General features: G+C 45.8%; 3 protein-coding genes across 8 annotated transcripts in view; 1 reads left to right on the top strand and 2 right to left on the bottom strand.

Moving 5' to 3' along the window:
- Positions 1-8,429, bottom strand: part of SLC16A4 (solute carrier family 16 member 4) — a 24,426-nt gene extending 15,997 nt beyond the window's left edge. Inside the window, exons 1-5 of the mRNA XM_008264713.4 lie at positions 8,293-8,429; positions 7,190-7,301; positions 2,295-2,427; positions 1,436-1,579; positions 1,111-1,272 (exon numbers count right to left, since the gene is read on the bottom strand). Of these exons, the coding sequence (XP_008262935.1) occupies positions 1,111-1,272; positions 1,436-1,579; positions 2,295-2,427; positions 7,190-7,276 (526 nt within the window). The 5' untranslated portion in view covers positions 7,277-7,301; positions 8,293-8,429. The remainder of the gene's footprint in view (positions 1-1,110; positions 1,273-1,435; positions 1,580-2,294; positions 2,428-7,189; positions 7,302-8,292) is intronic.
- The window catches only part of RBM15 (RNA binding motif protein 15), a 60,241-nt gene that overhangs the window by 40,812 nt on the left and 441 nt on the right, over positions 1-18,988 (top strand). Inside the window, exons 3-4 of one of the 3 annotated variants that reach the window (XM_070077913.1) lie at positions 1-18,499; positions 18,792-18,988. The exon at positions 1-18,499 is cut by the window's left edge and continues 24,434 nt beyond it. The gene's annotated coding sequence lies outside the window, so the exon portion shown is untranslated. The other 2 variants (XM_070077911.1, XM_002715788.5) reach the window with 2 other exon arrangements.
- LAMTOR5 (late endosomal/lysosomal adaptor, MAPK and MTOR activator 5) lies at positions 13,637-18,398 on the bottom strand. 4 transcript variants are annotated; one of them, XM_070077915.1, is made up of 4 exons: positions 18,004-18,398; positions 17,448-17,509; positions 15,436-15,553; positions 13,637-14,088 (listed from the first exon to the last, which is right to left on the bottom strand). In XM_070077915.1, exons 2-4 carry the CDS (start codon positions 17,506-17,508, stop codon positions 14,028-14,030), a joined length of 240 nt encoding a protein of 79 aa, XP_069934016.1. In that variant the 5' UTR covers position 17,509; positions 18,004-18,398; the 3' UTR covers positions 13,637-14,027. The 4 variants fall into 4 exon arrangements, with proteins under 4 accessions (XP_069934016.1, XP_002715477.1, XP_069934015.1 ...); XM_002715431.5 differs by having other exon boundaries at positions 18,255-18,386; XM_070077914.1 differs by having other exon boundaries at positions 18,221-18,358.

The following is an 18,988-nucleotide window of genomic DNA, read 5'->3' as shown; positions in this document are numbered from 1 at the left end:
GGCAGAGGTAGAGGGGGAGAGAGAGATCGTCCATCTGCTGGTTTATTCTCCATACAGCTGCAGTGGTTAGGACTAGGCCAGGGTTAGGACCAGGCAGGAGCCAGGAGCCAGGAGCTTCATCTGGGTCTCCAACATGGGTGCAGAGGCTCAAGTACTTGGGCCGTCCTCTGCTGCTTTCCCAGACACATAATGGAGCTGGATCGGAAGTGCGGCAGTCAAGACTGAAACCCCACAGGGGATGCTGGCTTTGCAGGCAGTGGCTTCAGCCATTACGCCACAATGCTGGCCCATATTTATTTGTTTGAAAGAGAGGGAGAGACCAGAGAGAGATCTTCCATCCACTGGTTTACTCCCCAAATAGCCTCATAAGTAAAGCCAACGGCCAGGAGCTCCATTCTCATCTCCCACATGGGTGGACAGGGGCCCAGGCTTATTGGCAGGAAGTTGGATTGGTTGGGGAGTAGCTAGGACTTTGACTGGTCTAATATGCAATGTGGCCTTGCAAGTGACAGCATTTTTTGTTTGTTTTATTTGCAAATGGCAGCTTAACCTGTGCCAGAGCACCAGCGCCTTCAGATTATTTTAACGCAAATGTTTACTCTCAAGAACAAAGAAATTGTGAGGGAATTGTGTTGTGAAAATTCATAATGGACAATATATAAAAGGTTAGCTATTAAGGAACATAATTCTCTTTACTAAGCTATTTCTTTGATGAAGGAGGCTATTTTAAATGCAGGTGTGTTTCTAAAGGAAAAAAGTGAAAGTGAGCACTTTGGTGAGGGAAGCAGGGTGTCTTGTTAGCCCATGAGTGTCGCTCTTAACTACAGGGTGTTTTCAGCTGCACATAGTGCCCTCCATCTCCTCAGACACTGAATTCTGGTGAATTCTGGTTTGCCTGTGTGAGCAGGCAAACCTGCAAGGTGTTCGAAATCTCTATTGTCATATTTGCTAAGGAAGAGGGGCATGTTTAGCCATGATGCTCATTTCCTTTGGGGTAATATGTTGTGAAATCGATTGCTCTAAAAGCCTTCATTTTCAGATATCTAAGGGAGAGTGCTGACCATGAACTCTTGCAGAGTAAACATTTTTTAGAAACTTAGAATGACTCACCTGTCCAGTCATAGAGATCTATCAGGAATTTTGTAAAGGGCGCTAATAGAAATGTCAGGCCCATCCCAGAACGGGCAATAGCTGTAGCAAGAGCCAGTCGTTTTTTGAAGTATTTGGTCATTACCACAGCAGCTACTTGATACAAGAAAGCGGAACCTAAACCTAAAAGAAAAATAATTGTTTGGAATCAGTGTGAGTGGCTTGGTACCAGAGGAGATAGTCTCCTGGATCTTAGAAAATATAAATAAGCCTTTTGGATCCATTGACAGTAGATGGGACGATTTCTTTGCTATCTTTTCTAGTCTTAAATTTACAGTGGACTCACCAGGTAAAAATCCCATGGTCACACAAAGAAAGGGAATGCTTGTAGCCCAGCTGCTGATGAGGTATCCACCAGAAACAAGGAGAGTCCCAAGAATGGAGGTAGTTTTCTCTCCAAGTATGTCACAAATAATGGCAGCCAGGGGACCTGAGGAGAAAAAGCAAAGGCAAGTACTAGGTAAATATACTCAGAATCTCTTCCCCTCTGATCCATGAGAATGAATGATTGATTGAAGGAAAACAAGGGGACTCTACTTTGCACTCTGTGCATCCTTCCAAAAAAGTGCTTGTGTTGGGTTTCTTATACTACCACTCTTTCGCTTTTAGAAGGAGGGTTTAAAAAAAAAAAAAAAAAAAACAGATTTGGAGGGAAGGCTTAGTGAAAATGCATTATGAACCATCTACAAAATGAGATTGCATATGGCAGTCTATGATTAGAATAAGGCTAATCTGATCATCTACTATATTATAACTTAAAAAAAAAACTAGAGGAGGAAAAACTGGTTCAGCATTTTGAGTGTACTTCAGTGATTAGAACTTCATAATTTGTTCCCAGTTAAGGGCCTCCTCAGTGAACTTAAATGAAGGCTTTACCAGAGTGTAGAAAGAAAATCCATAAAAAATTGAATCATGGAATTAAGTAGTTGATGCTTTAACTTTGTTTGAACCCTGTTTTTCTCAACTTAGTCATCAAGTCAGGGAGAGGCTAAGCATTGTAATTCTGTACTTTCTCAGCACTCATGTTGATAAATGAATGTGAGTGTTAGCAGTGCTTAGTCTTGAATGACTGATGCAGGAATCTCCTTGAAATTGCCCTTTGTGGTCTTTCTTCATGGACAGCAAGCTTATTACCAGTTTTATACCTGCAGAAAAACGAAGTGATGACATGATGGATCCAATCCAGCCAATTTGCTCCGATGTACCTTCAAACTCTTCTTTAAAGACCACAAAGAAAATTGCAAAAGTCTTGGTCATTGCCATCACAAACACATTTACCTAAATCAGAGCAGATCAAAGTGCAAGTCAGGCGGAATGTGAGCAATTGCAAAGGAGGTTACAGCTGCTAGACTTAGGATTCCCTGTCCTGCCAGTATTCACTGGTGTGCTTTATTGGTGGTTATCTGTACATCTTTTATGTTATGGGGGAGTCCTTCGATTAGAGTGGCTGAGCACTTTACATTAAAGAATCTCATTTAATTCTCATTTCCAGGCTACAGAATAGATTTATGAATATTAAAGAGATCTGCAAGTTGAAGTTCAGAAAGAAAAAAATTGCTTACAATGGGGGTGTTGGAGCTGACTCCAGAGCAACCACTGCTTTACTCTGGTGTTACCTTGGTGTCTGATACAAACAGTAGATTCCAGTTACCTTTTCGGGATAAAACAATTGTCCAAGAGGAAGAATTGGTCCTCTCAGTTCTTAGGTTAGCTTTGTTGTAATTGCTCCTAAGTTGAGAACCTTCCCTCACTTGATCCATCAGTAGGTTGACTATGTAATTTATCAGTCCAAATCGGGACACTCTGGAGTGAAAGGGAATGCTTAATGATGGCAGGACAGCGATGGTTAATGAGGACATATGGATCCCCTATGGGTGGGTCATGTGCCCACCCTTTATCCCACCTAATCCTTGGTGGGCACGACTCTATCCCTCCACTGGGAGAATCCTTTAAATACTGATTCCTTCTGTGGGGTACTAACTTGTTTGTAGGAATTTAGCCTGCAGGCAATGAAGAGTTATCCCTCCTCTCCCTTTGGCTTGCTAGCCAGTTTATCCCTTATAGGGTCAGGAGCAGGGACTCAAAGGGAAACCTAACCAGGGGTTGTGTTCACTGTTGAAGCCCAGAAGCCATTGGATGCTCACTGTCTTCAGTGGCTTCCTAGCTTCCCCTCTTCCTTTCTTTGATGTTGTGTTGGCTCTTTTCAGGGCCATCTTGTTTGCTTTCAATGGCTATGCACTGCTAAAGAAACCACAGAACCATGGGTTCCCTTTCACTGGTTCCTCTGTGCTCTGTCCTAACATCATCCACTCTGAAGGTTACTCATGGAGGGGTAGTTTATGAGTATGGCTCTGCAGCCATCCTTGGCTTGCATTGCGGCTTAGCTTCCTACTAGAGGTGTGACTTTGAGGAAACTTCAGCAAAGTGAGCAGAATGGAATTATGAATTAGCTCAAAGGGCTGTAAAGATTGAGGGATTCTGGGGACGTATACTTAATTCTTGGCACTTAAGCAGTTAATTGTGATTTTGTTACTGTGTTACATCTCTGTTTTCCCAAGAGCTTCCCTCTCCTAACTGTTCACCTTATCTGTCTACCTTTGGTCAAGTTGGCCAAACCCAGGTGGATCTTACCCTTAGCCCATGCCTTTTCTTTTCAGTTATGTTGATTCAGACCATCCACCTCCTCACCTGAGTCAGGGTCCTGCTTCCTCTTAGACCCTTCACCTACTTCCCCTACTTTCTAAATAATCTTCAAGACCTTGCTCTCCTTTCATCCCCATCACTGAGTTCTTGTCAGCCTAGTATTGTCTGCGGGCAATGAAGTAAGAGTCAGTGGTTATGCTTAGGGGTTGGGCTGGTGAGGAGGAAGTCTTGTAGCAGATTCACTTCTCTTTCTGATTTGACAGAAAAGTACAAAACTTAGAATGAGCAGTGATGTAGACCACAGGGCAGTATATTCAGAACTGAAAGAGATTTTATCAGGCCCCAGTTCATGTTATTTAGAACCATGTTTTTTTTTGTTTGTTTGTTTTGTTTGTTTGTTTGTTTTTTTTTCAGGGCAGTTACATCAGGAAATCAAACTAGAAAACATACACAAACCTCAGATGACCCAGACTTGTTTCTCTTATTTCAGAATAAAGGATGGCAGTTGTGTTCTCATGAGCAAGAACCCTAAGATGAGGTGTGTCATTCTGTGAAACAAGTGTCCTTATTCTGTGGACATGGTTTCTGTGCCGGTGTCTACAGGCTGCTCGCCCCTTGAGTTCTTAGCCACCTGAATTTGGCCAGTTTTCTTCTTTGATCTTTGTGTCTGGGCATAGCTACAGAGTGGATAGAACTTGCTTTGATAACTTGGTCTGTGGCTTCTGCTGTGTGTGAAGGCCAAGGTCAATGCCTTTGCATCTGCTTTGCTCCCCTCCCTTAATTTGAAGTGTTCTAGCTTTGTTTCTGTTTTGACTCAGATAAATGAGAATCTCTCCTGCTGGAGCCAGTATTGTGGCACAGCAGGTTAAGTTGCCACCTGTAACACTAGCATATATGTCTGAGAGCCAGTTCAAGTCCCAGCTGCTCCGCTTTCCATCCAGTTCCCTGCTAGTATTCCTGGGAAGGCAGCTGAAGATGGTCCAAGTACTTGGTCCCCTGCCATCCACATGGGAGACTTGGATGGAGTTCCAGGCTCCTGGCTAGAGCCTGGCCCACCTTAACTGTTGTGGCCATTTGGGGAGTGAGCCAGTGTTTGGAAGATCTCTTACTCTTTTATCACTCTGCCTTTCAAGTAAATCAATCTAAAATGATGATGATGATAACAATAATAATGGAAATCTCACCTGAGGTCTAGGTTTTCCTTTAGTTAACTAAGTAGACTCCTGGAGTTTATTATCTTATTTAATTGTATGCCTTGCACCAACCTTGGTGGGTTCCCCTCCTGCCCCCAGACTTCACATCCATTATACACACTGTAGGCAGAGCTGTTTCTGTGACTTAAATCTGATCCTATCACTCTCCTGCTCAGTTTTCCCTATTAGCTCCTCATAGCCTCAGGAGACACTGTCCTTAGCGTATCTTTCAGCGCTCCTGCGCATCTCTCCAATTTCCTCACTTGTCCCCTATCTTACTCATAAATGTGTCTCAGTTCATTTCATCCATCCATCCTGTGTCTGCTGTGCTCCAGGCTGTATATCTTGGCTTGGTATACGGTAGTCAGTGGACACTGAGGAGCCTGCAGACATGGTCCCTGACCCCATGGGACACTAGTGAGACTAACTGAATACAGAAAACTGTTACACAGAGATACAAAGTGTGGGAAGAAGGGAGCTCTGGAAGAACACTCTGTTACTTCGCACTCATCTTTTCAGGAGCTCATCTACTGTAGAAAAGTACATTTAAAAAAATATTAATTTATTTGCATGAGTTACAGAGAGGGAGACATACAGAGAGATCTTCCAAACTGGTTCACTTCCCAGATGGCTACAAAAGCCGGGGCTAGGCCAGGCCAAAGCCAGGAGCTCTTCTGGGTCTCCCACATGGGTGGCAGAGATCCAAGCACTTGGGCCATCTTCTGCTGCTTTTCCCAGGCCATTAACAGGGAGCTGGATCAGAAGTGCAACAGTCAGGACAGAAACCAGTACCCATATAGAGTGAGTATTGCAGGCAGCAGCTTTACCTGCTATGCCACAATGTCAGCCCTAAAAAAAGTAACTCACAGAAACACAAGCATCCATATCACCACTGTGGGTGAGGAGCCTGTAAGGATTCAGTAATTTGTGTGTGCTCTAAGAAGTGGCTTCACACTCCCCAAATGGGCTAATTAATTAATCAGTTTTTTTTTTTTCTTAGTAGCAACAACAACTAGATTGGTCAAATAACTTCCCATCCACAGAGGATAACAGTAAAAGTAAGAATGGTTTCTTGGGAGGAGAACGGGAGAATGTGAGATTCTCACCACAATGACAATTCTGCAAAGCCTGACTTGGGAGGTGGCCCAGCCACAGGAAGAGCTCTCAGGGCATCTGTAGTCTTCCTTTAGTAACACATCTGGGGAAAAAAGTTGACATATCTTTTGGTAGTGAAGCTAATGTTTAACAAATAGTGTTCTATTAGGAGTTTGACATTAAATAAGTCCTGGCTAGGGATCTCTGCCCCTGCTTCCCCTTCTTGTTCCAGCTGTAGTATGTGTGCTGCCAGGGGGAGCACTGCTTTCCCCTTTTCTATCTTGGAAGAATTCACACTGTACACTATATTACTAGTCACCAGGATCCATGTTTCCAGCCCTATGAGCTGCTTGCAGAAGGCTGACCAGGAGAGGAGCAACCTGAGAAAATGGTGTTTCTGTGAGTACATCTCAGTTAACAGCTTACCTGGGAGCCCTCTAACCGTGGAGCTGGCCACTCAGCGGGGCTGTTTAGGACCCGACTGTGGAGACTGACCAGTATCAGAACGGCAGGCTGGTGCGGGGGTCACTGCTGTCTCATAGCATGCCCTGGAGCTCCTGGGAAGCTGAGGGGAATTAATTTAAAAACAATGCCTAATGCGGTTACTTAGGGATAAAGGAGAAAACTCAGTCTCCTGCTTCAGAATCCACATCCTTCTTTTCCAGTGCGTCAGGAATACACTTTGGGGTGGGAAGTGAACACCAAGCAGAACAGAGGACAAGCCCAGCCTTTGTCAGGGAAGGGAGCCACTGCTGCCAGGGTTTCATATATGCTGGGCTGAGCTGGGGAGCTTGCCCCCAAAAGCACATTTCAGGACTCTGCAGTGGGGTTTCGAGGAAGGTACAGTGGCTGATGATGACTGGAGCATTCTCTGGCCTGAGGGATGGTAGGGAGGGAGAGTAGAGGACTGGATATTGCTGCTGTCACTCAAGGAAGATGGGCTCAGTGTGGGCCTCTGACCTCTGACCTCAGCAGTTATTGGTAGTTCTGGTCTCTTGGTATTCCATTTTCATGCATACGTCAAGAAATTGCTAAGTGGTCTTATTAAGCTGCTCTGATCCCCTCTCCAGAGAGCCTAGGTAGTAGGAAAGGGGAGAACAGGTTCTTACCAGGAAAAAATGAAACACAATCATCCATCCCCATCCTCCATCCAGGGCCTCAGTGTAAGGTGGAGCCTTCCCCTCCCTCTTCAGCATGGTGCTTCTCTGAAGTGCAGCAGTCCTATGATGAGTGCAAGACACAGTTCACTTGATGAGGAATGTATCTAACTTCCACCTCTCTCCAATGTAAAACCGCTTGCACTGTATTTTAACCTCAATTACATGTGACGTCTGCCTCATGTTACTAAGCATTACAAATCCTGCCCTCTGGTTGTGGAATAGCCAGGCCTAGAATTATGGTCCTTATCCTTCCCCTAGCTCTGCAGGTCAGTTCCTGGGGACACATATCACCCTCCTGGTCCTCTGGGTGAGCTCTTGACTTCAGGAGGCTGGGGAATCTGTTTCTGCCAAGAGCCATGTGGATATTTATAACATAATCCATGAGCCATACAAAATTATCAATTTGAAAAGTAGCTGGCTGTAGATTTATTTAATTTAGTGTCTCATCTGTGTGTCCCACCTTGGCAGGGCCAGACCAAATTATTTCATGGGCCTTAGGTGTTCCGTTCTCCACCCCTGCTTTTAGAGACATAAAAAGGGAGGAGGGGAGCACTGGGTTTAGGCATTCCCTTTACAAAGCACTTGCGAAACTAAGTATTCTAAGGAACTAAGTAGATGTGACAACAAAATGCAATGCCTGTTTCTTGAGTGAATCTTGGATTAGGAAAAGAAAAGTTGTAGAGGACAATTTGGAAGCAGTGGGGGAATTTGAGTCTGGACTGCGTAATAGAGAATACTGTATCAGGGTGAGGGCTCTTGGGTAGAATGTCTTGTGGCTGTGCAGGAGAATGTTCTTGTTCTAGGGAGACACATGCTAACGTATTCAGGACTGCTGGGATTTTAGGAATGGTTCAGTAAAATACATGAAGAGAGGTGGCAAAAAGAAAATGTGCAGAAGAGATTGAGCACTCATTTCCCACTGTGAGGTTGAAGACAGTCTCCTACTGGGAAGGGGAATGGGCTGTGTGGTGAGCAGGCTGGATGGGGACAGGGTCAGCAACCACCCAACCCCACGCAACCCCACCCACCCCACGGTCACATCTCCATCTTACCCTTGGTGTGCTCAGCGAAGGAATCTTCCACAGACCAGGCAATTTCAGAAGGAATACACTGTCTTCTAGAACGTTTCTCTCCTAAGGCATTTTACCCCACTGCTCCGTGAAAACAAGTGAGCCTTGTAAGAGCTGAGGAGAGCAGGCCAGTTTAGGTGGACTGCACTTCCTGAGGGGAGGAGGACAGGCTGTAATGTGATTCCCTCCAGGCCCGCCCTCCAGGCACCCTTAGTGAGGTAGAGTTTTTTTTACCCGGGGCTCAAAAACAGTCATTGACTAAACCAAAAGGAAAATCCTTTCTGTAACTGCCCAAGGCAGAGGGCGGGGCTCCAGGACTCAAATACCAGTGTCTCAGAAGTTCCCATGGGAGATCCTGAAGACTTGCTTTTCCTAAGGAAGAAGTATGCAGCTGTCCAGGCAGTGGGAAGTACTTCCCTACGCCACTCCAGCCAGTCCACCACTCCGTAAGAGACCTCTGTGGGTGGCCTTTGTGTATTGACCCCAGCCTTCAGGTTACTAGTTTGGGCCCCATTTTAATTAACTTTATTGCTATCTGATTACCTCAACTTCAGGCACCTCCCATGAAAGATGTCTACTTGTAATAATGATTTTTCTTAGAGTAATTGTAATGAAACTTTCTTACTGCATTTTGAAAATGGTAAAGGCTGTGTCTCCTAAATTATGTGGCTATTACAACTCCACTTACCCCCACTCTGTCTCCTTCCTCTGCCCCACCCTCTGTATTAAAAAAAAATCTTAAAAAGTCACCAGGAAATTGCCTTTCATCCCCCTCACACCAACATTCCAGATTTTAAACCAGAGTTTATTGTAGACTAAGGTGTTGTTTTTCTTGTTTTATCTGGAAAATTGTTACATATGTATGCCTGTTCCTTTTTTGAAAGCAAGAGGCTTCTCAGGCTCTTAAAACCAAACTTTATAATAATTTTTGATGAAAGTGCTTGCAGAAGGACAGCTTAGTCTTTGGGGAGGGTGTCCTTGAAGTGTGACCATGGAACGATTATGCGGTTTTGTGGGGTTTGGTTGTAGGGACCAAATAACCTTTCAACACACAGCAAAAATCCAATGAGAAGGTAAATGCGTTTCAGAGCCAACACATTCCAGAACACATTTTTAGTTCCTGTCTGTAGGACTGATTGCTTAGTGGTATGTCCGTTGCTCTTTTGAAGCAGGGCTGTCTTTGATTGTAATCACAGGGTGAGATGAACCGAGGCTTGATATTGATAGAGAACTCTGAGGTTGAGGGCTGGGCTCTGTTTTGAAATGTGGCAGGACAGTGAGTCATTCAGAGGCTGAGAGGGCTACAAAATTCTCAGAGAAGTTCCAAACCTATCTTTCATGTGGGTACATTAGCAGGAAGCTTTGAGCCGTGGTAGGACATGTAGACTGGGTTAGAAATTCAACTTTTATTCGTGCAGAGTTTGGTATGTGCTAGGTAGAGCTTCCATATGTGCCCAGCACCTCCACCCAGCCCCGCCTGCCACTTGGAGTCTGAGGAGTTTCCCTGGTTGACGGCAGTTCACAGGTGTTGTCGTAGCTTGTTGCTGCAGGGATGAAATGCATCCTGTGTGACTCCACTCTTGGAAGTTTACATCTGGCTTTTTCTGTACTTTGTGTCTCTGAATGTTTCCAAAACTAAAATGGAAGTAATATTATCTCTGCAAGGTTGCTGTGAGAATTAACAATAGATACCTAAGGTGAATGCACATTATTAATAGATCTATTCTGGTTAGCCAGGTGGGGGCTAATAGCAAGAGCAAAGAATTCTTAAGCCACTTTTGAGATATTAGTGAACATTTTGGCATCTTTACCTAGTGGACTTAATAAAACTGATAGGGTCTTTAACTAAATATGAATGATTCCTTCAAGCTCTAACCTTTTTATTTTTAAAGACTTATTTTAATCATTTTAAAGATAGAATGACAGAAAGAGACACAGAAAGACAGAGATCTTCCATCCTCTGGCTCACCCCCGAATGGCCCCAATGGCTGGGGCTGGGCTAGGCCTGAAGCAAGGAGTCTAGAACTCCATCCAGGTCTCCCAAGTGGATGCAGGGGTCCAAGCACTTGGGCCATCTTCTGCTGCTTTCCTGGAGCACATTAGTAGGCAGCTGGATCAGAAGCAGAGCAGCTGGGACTTAAACCAGCTCTCTGACACAAGAAGGCAGCATTTCAAGTGGTGGCCCAGTCTGCCACAACAGGAACCCTGAGCTCTAACCTGTTAACTCTGCCCTAAAACTGTTCAACAAGAAAGCCGCTCGCTTTCCTAAGCCACCACCACTGCCCTCATTCCACTGGCAAATATAGCTAGTGGAGAATTCTCAACATTTAGGAACTTGGAGAGTTTTATGCAGCGTTACCATCTAGAATGAAGAGATTCTGTTGTTAACTAAATCTTTGCCTGTCCTCATTCAGTTCTTGTGCAGGGAAGAGTTAAACATAGCAGCCCTGAGACTGCTGTGCTCCGAAAGGCTGGCTTACAAGGGTGGCCGCAGACTGGTGTCTGGGTGCTCTGATTTCATGAGGCTTCCCGCCACTCTCTGCGTGACGAGCAGCTCACTGTGCTGGGACTGCAAACACTGGTGCTGAACACTTGCCATCCTCTGGAGTCTGCGAGTCCGTGTGTGCTGGGCAGGGGGAGCTTACGTGACCAGCCCCCTCCTGGACTTTGAGTCTCTAGTGACTCCCTGGTTGGCAATGTTTCACACATGTCACACCTCATTTGCTTCAGGAATTAAATGCATCTTGTGTGACTCCACTGAAAAAGGATTCTTGGAAGTTTGCACCTGGGTTCTTTTGGATTTTGCCCCATCCATCTTTTCTCAGCTAATTCTGCTTCATATCCATTTGCTTTAATAAACGACAAACAGTCCTTTGAGTCCTCTTAGTGAATCATCAAACCTGATGTCTGGGCTCTCCAGAGCGGGAACGAACTTCCGGGGAGAAGAGGATTGAGACTGATTTACTCCAAGAAATTGGTGTACACGATTATGGAGACTAAGAAGCCCAAGATCTGCAGTCAGCAAGCCGGGGACCTTGGAGAGTTGGTAGCATAGGTCTATTCTGGCTTGAGTCCCCAGGCCTGAAAACAGACTTGTCCAGTCCAAGTCGAGGTCTAAAGGCAGGACAAAGACCAATGTCCTAGCTTGAAGATGCACAGAGAATTTTTCCTTAGACTTTTCTTATATTCTGGCCTTTGAGGGATTGCTTGAGGCCCAGCGACATGGGGGAGGGCCATCTTCTTCCCCAGTCTACTCATTGAAATGTAGAAATGCTCCAAGACACACCCAGAAAAAAAATATTAGCCAAATAGTCGGGCACCTTGTGGCCCCATTGACAACACAAAGGTAACTTTTAGATGCAGTGCTGGGAAAGCCCGTCACCCTTCAGCTTTAGCTCTGTACAGCCTGGAAAATCTGCCCCTTTGGCATCAAGTACCCTAGAACCTACCTGAAAGGGTTGTGAAGGGTGAGAAAGGGTGTTAATGTGTTCCCTTCATTCACTTCACAGTTGCCATCTGTGTACCAGACACTGCTAGACAGTGGCGGACTGAGGCTATCAGGAAATGTGGCACTTCGGGAGCAGGGCCTGCGTCATGTAGGGCCTGGGAGGCCGTGGCAGGAATTTTGGATTTTGTTCCAAATGCAGTGGGAGACTTAGCACTGTGACTAGCACATAGGAAGCACTCAGGTCGTGTGTTACTGAGCATCACCACCAGGAGGCTCTGTCAAGTCCAGTCTGAACAGCCAGAATCAAACCCAGACATTAGATCTCTCTAATCTTTTCCTCTGCTCGAGTTGACTGGCTCTGAGGCACTCGTTATTCCTGTCACCTAGACTAGAAAACTCACCTTTAATTCTTCGTTCTTTGTTCCCTTTCTGCCAGAAAACTCACCTTTAATTCTTCGTTCTTTGTTCCCTTTCTGCCAGTTTGCTTTCTCTGTCTCATATTTGTTTCTGAGCTAATTATCTTGCTGATACTATTTATTCTGTAAATTGGGGATAATACCTCATAAGGTTTAAGGTTAAATGGACTAAATGCTTGCAAATTACTTAGTATTGCCTAGCATGTAGCAAAAACTCAATACTGATTCTTAATAGTTTAGGATAGGAATTAAAGATACTTAGGTGAGTAAGAGGAAGTTTTTCTTCTGGAAAAAAAATGAGTTTGGTCTACAGATCAATCTTAAAATTCCATATTTACTTTAACCTGTTCCAAAACCCCTTGTTAACAAGATAAGGCACAACATCCCTAAAAAGTGGATATTCAAGTTCCTCAGGTTAGCTGCCCTACCTTTCAGTTTTTCCACTCTCTCACAGGCCATACTAAAGTGTCTGCTATTACATAAATATTCCTTTTGGGCTATTCCATCCTCGTCTTCTGCTTGGGAAAGCGTGTGTCTTTGCTGGTCCAGTTCTTATGGTACGACTGTTTTATCAGGTATTCTTCTGTTCAAGTATTTATTCAGTGCCCATTTTCTGTATGTATCTCAGGTTAAGTGTGGTAAACACACACACACCCCTTCTATCAAAGTCTTTAAGGGCTGGAGCCATGTCTTATTCAAAATCATTATTCTCTGGGGCCGGCGCTGTGGGTACAGCCGTCACCTTTGGGTAAAGCGTCCCGTATGGGTGGCAGTTTGAGTCCTGACTGCTCCACTTCCAATCCAGCTGTCTGCTATGGCCTGGGAAAGCAGTAGATGGCGGCTCAAGTCCTGGAGCCCTTGTACCCGTGTGGAAGACCCAGAAGAAGCTCCTGACTTCTGATCAGTCCAGCTCTGGCTGTTGGGGCCATTTGGGGAGTGAACCAGCAGATGGAAGACCTCTCTCTTTGCCTCTGCCTCACTGTACCTCTGCCTTTCAAATAAAAAAATATTTTTTTAAAAAAATCATTGTCTTCACATAGCAGCTTATACATTGTAGATGCCTATTATTTTGGGCTAAATAATCTGGAAATCTTTCTATATTGTCAAGTGTTAAATTGCTAAAGAGCAACACATTGAGGACTTTTGTGCCTTTCTATACAAATTATTGTGAACTATGTAAAGGCTGAAGAGAAGATAATGTTGACTTACACTTCCAAACGCTAAGGGTTTTTTTTTTTTTTTTTTTTTTTTCTGACCAAACATACCTATTTGGTGGTCTGATGAAGAGGACTGGCTGTGAGTTGAGAGTCCTGACTCCAATGGTGACTGCCAGTTCCTTAGCTTTAGTTACACGAGTGTAGAATAGGGCAATCAACAGTACCTAATGTATAGAGTTGGTAATGAGCATTCAATCCTGGCATGTAGTAAGTACTTAATATGTTATAATGAAGTAGGAGTATGCTTGATTTAAATATTTATAGGCACTTCCGTGAGAATACAGACATTACAGAAAGCTTCTGAAAGAGGAAGTAATTTAGAAGAGTCCTTTTTTGAAAAAATTACAATTTGATAATTTTTTAAAAATGAGCATTTAATAAGAGTTTAAAGAATCCAGAAAAGCTGCAAGCTTGCCTTCAAGCAGATTTATTGGACATAACAAGAATCTAACACACAAGTAACCTGGATCAGTACAATATAAACTTTACTAATAACCTGATTGGTCTGTCCATACAGTGTTAAAAAGCAACTAACTCTAAAATAAATAGAATAGTGCCTAACTTCTGGAACTTTAGAAGCTCCATAACATGTTGGATCAAGTCTCTGACATGCTGCTGGAGCACTGCTGACAGATGTCAAGAGGCCATTTTGTGCACTGCCACTGTGATGCCATCGTGTTTCTGGATCATGATGTTCCTGAAGGGCAAAGAGGAAAATACTCAGTAAAGCATCACAAGTTAGACAAGATGTTGTCTGGTTTAGGACACAATTTTAAAAAACAGTATTTTATTTTGGACACAACTTCTGGGAAATACAGAAAAGCTTAAGGGGGCTGGTGCTGTAAAGCTGCCGCCCACAGTGCCGGCATCCCATATGGACAATGGTTCAAGTCCCAGCTGCTCCATTTCCAGTCCAGCTCTCTGCTATGGCCTGGGAAAGCAGCAGAAGATGGTCCAAGTCCTTGGGACCCTGCACCCATGTGGAAGACTTGGAAGAAGCTCCTGGCTCCTGGCTTCGGACTGGACCAGCTCCAGCCATTACAGCCATTTGGGGAGTGAACCAGTGGATGGCAGATTCTGCTTCTGCCTCTCTGTAACTCTGCCTTTCAAATAAATAAATTAAAAAAAAAAAAAGTGTAAAATACAAAAATGAAATGAATTCTTAATCCTATTATTCATAGACAACTATTTTTAATTTTCCTATTTGCATATATTCTCTTTTGGACAAAACAATATTGTGCATAGTTTTGTATTATCTCTTCACATCATCGTATTCTAAAGACCCTCACTTGGAATACGTTTAGTATTTCTATTACTTTAGAAATAGTTTTGATGGGGGCTGGCACTGTGGCAAAGCGGGTAAAGCCGCCACCTGGGGCACTGGAATCCCATATGGTCGCTGGTTGGAGTTCCAGCTGCTCCACTTCTGATCCAGCTCCCTGCTAATGCACCTGAGAAAGCAGTGGAAGATGGCCCAACTGCTTGGGCCCCTGCACCCACGTGGGAGACCTGGAAGAAGCTCTGGCTCCTGGCTTCAGATCAGCCCAGCTCCAACCATTCTGGCCATCTGGGGAGTGAACCAGCAGATGGAATCTCGGCCTCTGCCACCCATGTGGGAGACCTGGATGAGGCTCCTGGCTCTGGCCTGCCCCAGCCCTGGCCATTGTGGCCACCTGAAGAGTGAACCAGCACATGGAGGATTCTTTCTTTCCCTCTTTGTGTAGCTCTTTCAAATAAATAAATCTTAAAAAAAAAAAAAAAAAAGAAAAAAGGCTTGATGCTTTGATTAGTTTTCTTTTGTGGTACTTAATTACTTCTGTTTTCCTGGGAGACTAATAACAGTTTACTCTTCATTTAAGTGTCACTGTGGTCTGCCAGCACATTGGCTTCCAAGATTCTTGTCTGCTCCCATGGCCCAAAGGGTCAAGAACCTGCTCCGACATACTTTGAGTATGGAGTCACTGAGGAACACAGAGCAGGCCTCAGTCAAGTTGTCCAGGGGTTTTTCTGAACAGAAAGGAAAGGATCTGAGGCCTCTACTCACCCATTATCTGATTCTAGGCACACCACAGGAATGTCGGTGGGGTCAGAGGTTAGCTTTGCTGCTTGCTGCGCCAGAACAGAGATCACTCCAGCATGCTCATCTGACAGCGTCCCACGGCCTGAGAGAGAGAGAGAACGATGGTATCAGGGCACCTGGTGAGCCACAAGTAAGTTTGGAGCAACAGTATCTCACTGAATGATTCACAAAGAGGAGGTTCAGGTCCTGGTCCTTTAAGTTTGGTGCTTACATGAAGTGACTGTTCCCTGACGCTCAGTGGTTACATCAGTGAGAAAGCCGGGCAACAAAAATCAATAAATCAGTAAGCTATAACTGACACACCTATCACCATCTGTAAACAGCTTCAACATACCAGGACGCTGTAATTCAGGTCACTCTGAAAACCATAAATTCACTGGATAGGAACCTTGCGAAAACAAAAAGCTTAGAGGTGAGATTGACAAAAAGCAGTCAATACGCGCAAGAGGCTTGCTGAAGCTAATTCATTCCTCATGGGAAAGCGGATTTCCTCTCCTGAGGAGTCACGCAGTCTCAGATCTCCTCGATGGCACGTGTGAACATTCTGTGAGCAGTTATTTCTGCTAGCATAGCTACTTGGCTGTTTTCAAATGCCCACACGATTGTCTTCTACTCCTGACTGCTTTAGCTTGTATATGATAACGGAACCTTGGGTCCCAAGCACAAAATGTAACTGCTGAGTTTACTGTGTCCTGTATGTGTGTATGAAGGCAGGCCAAGCAGAACCGTGCCTGTGGCTGGTGGGCAGAGGGATTTCCTGACAGCAACTCACCAGCACGGCGCCATCTTTTGCACCTTGAAGCTTTCTTGAAGCAACTCTAATAGAGTTTCACACTTCATTTCAGTATTTCCATTAGTGAGTCTGGCAAAAGCGTCAAAACATTTGCCTTTTTTCTCCAAGCAACTGAGTTATAGATTACCGCTTTGTTACCCTTGCAGCAAAAATTCAGAGCTTTAAAAATTCTTGCACTAAGACGTGTCCTGGGTTTACTAGTTCTGACATTAACTAAATGCTCTAGTTATCTATCATTTTCCTTATCTATCATTTCCTCATCTGTGATTGCTGTCATTCTCTGAGCATGTTCCATCTGGGTGTGCACTGTCTTAAGCATATTATATAATCTCACGGCATTGTGATTGAAGAGGCTTTGGACCCTGACACCATTTCTAGCTCAGCCAATTACCGCCCTATGACCCTAGGCAAGCTACTTTACCTCTGTGCCTCACGTTGGTTGTTAGGAGGAGTGCGTGAGTTACCATTAGAATGGTACCTGGAACTCAAGGAAGAGCACGCAATTCTGTAAGCACTAGTCTCAGTAAACAAGAGCCCAGTGAAGCTATGCCATGGAGGCCGGTGCCATGACACATCTCTGATGCCGGCATCCCATATTGGCAGCGGTTTGTGTCCTTCTGCTCCATTTCTGATGCAGCTCCCTGCTAAAGGTCTGGGGAAAGCAGTAGATCGCCCAAGTGTTTGGGTCCCTGCCACTCTTGTGGGAGACCTGGATGATTCTGGCTTTGGCCTGGCCCAGCCCTGGACATTATAGCCATCTGGGGAATGACTCAGAGGATGCAAGATCTCTCTGTCTCTCCCTCTCTCTAATTCTTTCAAATAAATAAATAAATATTAAAAAAAAAAAAAAGTTCCTGAAAGGTTCATTTAGGCCCAAGTTCACACAACTAGCAAATGAAAGAACGGGGTGGGGGTGGGGGGAGTGTTTGAACTCAGCTGTGCCAAACTCAGAATCTCCTATTTTCACTGTTGGTGTACTTGGACTAGAACACTGCACCCACCCATCATGCAGGGATACTGTGGAAAGTGCAGCAAGGCAGGTGGAGCCTCGCATATGGCTCAGCACATGCTCACAGCTCTCATGGGCGAGTCCTGTCTAGGCCCAGTTTGAAATGACTCAAATACTATTTGGTCAACACCAGGTGTGGCGCAGTCCAGCAAAGGGTTGGCAGGAGATACTTACAGCCCAGATTGAGGCCTTGTGAGTCTGTGCACAGGACTCCAACAATGGACGGGTTCTTCATCCTAATTCCAGAAACACAGGAGAGGTGAGGCAGAGGGCTTGAGAAAGTGGATGCAAACGGTTATGACGCCCGTGGGCCTGCCATGCTATCAGGCATTGCCTAAGTGCTTTAAATGGGTTTCTCGACCTCTTTCCTACCACACTCCCCAACCCCGAGCAAAATTAAAGTAGTAATTGAAGCCAGCTGCAGAGAAGAATGAGTATCTGCTGGGTTTGGGAAGCCTAGGCGCACGCAACAGTTCGGATGCGGGGTTTTTCGCCGTTCTAACCGCACGCTTTACGTAACAGCTCAGGTAAGACAACTGGACAAACTAAGAGGCGTTGCCTCCCGGAAGGGAAGTGGGATGACGAGGGAGTGGCTGGGAGGGTGGTGTCTGCACGTACACCTTAGACTTTTGCAGCTTTGAGTTTACACAGACGTTAACACATTTAAGGAACAGGTATTTCCTTAAACACCAAATGACAGATCGCACACACGATCTGTGTGTGTGTGTACCCGGTGCGGCCGACGGCACACCTGCGACACCCTCCTGAACGACCTAATCCTGCGGACGGCGCCCCGAGAGGAAGGCTGCGGGCCCCAGCGGGATATTAACTTCGGGCCACCGGCCCCGTCCCCTCGGCCAGCCTTCTGGGGTGGCACGGCGTCCCCGAGCCGCCCTCCGGCGCTCGCGGGTCTCGCCCGCTGTCCCGCACGTAACCCGCGCTGCGACCTCAGAACTGGCCGGAGAGGCCCGCACTGCTCACGTGTCCTCCAGGTGCTGCTCCAAGGTCGCCTCCATCCCGCCGGCCGGCAGCGCACCCCCGCCCGGGCCCCCGGAGCCGTCGCGTTCCGCTTCACTGCGGGCCTCCGTCACGTGACGCGAGCCTTCCGCTGCCCGCGACGGCGCCGCCGATGGGACAAAATTCGCCGCGGCGCCACGTCCGAGTTCTCTCCCGGAAGACGGCGCCGAGCCGTGCTCCCGTCTCCCTGAGGGTTCGGGCTGCGCGGGGTGAGAGTCTGCAGCCAGGCCCCAGCGCCTCAGTTCCTGGCCTGCAGTCTGGCCCAATGGTTCTTGTCCGTTGGTCTCAGTGCAAACGACTCCGAGACCCAAGGACAGGATGGTGTTTGACAGTAACCCTGCGGGCCCGGCGGGATGGAGCAAGTGGCCAGAGGAGCCACGGGCTCCTTGAAGGGCGTACACCCGGGACAAAGGACGAGGTGGCCCGCGGGTAAAACCCGGAGCGGGGCGCTGGCAAAACGTGTTGGAATTTTAACTAAGACACTGCTTTTCCTGTGATCAGGGCTCAGGAAGGTTTGGGGCCAGAAGGTGCCGTGTGATACCTAACGCATAAGGAGGACTGGGGTGACACTCCCTGAAAACAGCTTTACAAGCTGTCAAAGCCAAGATTAAAAATAAAGGAAGGAAACCAGCCACACTTCCCACACTTCCACTGCCAGAAGTGACTGCAGTCCCTTTCAGGTGGATGTATTTGCAGAG

Source organism: Oryctolagus cuniculus, chromosome 7 (assembly GCF_964237555.1).
Source record: "Oryctolagus cuniculus chromosome 7, mOryCun1.1, whole genome shotgun sequence".
NCBI lineage: Eukaryota > Metazoa > Chordata > Mammalia > Lagomorpha > Leporidae > Oryctolagus > Oryctolagus cuniculus.
The sequence above is the reverse complement of the archived record's forward strand: the minus strand, read 5'-3'. Positions and strand labels throughout refer to the sequence as shown.

Bases quoted from the DNA above. Each gene is read 5' to 3' on its own strand.
- LAMTOR5 (XM_002715431.5), bottom strand. From the start codon at position 18,289: ATGGAGGCGACCTTGGAGCAGCACCTGGAGGACAC. The intron at 17,510-18,254 runs GTGAGCAGTGCG...TTCTGGAATTAG, and splicing joins GAGCAGCACCTGGAGGACAC to GATGAAGAACCCGTCCATTG. The intron at 15,554-17,447 runs GTAAGTATCTCC...TCTCTCTCTCAG, and splicing joins ACAAGGCCTCAATCTGGGCT to GCCGTGGGACGCTGTCAGAT.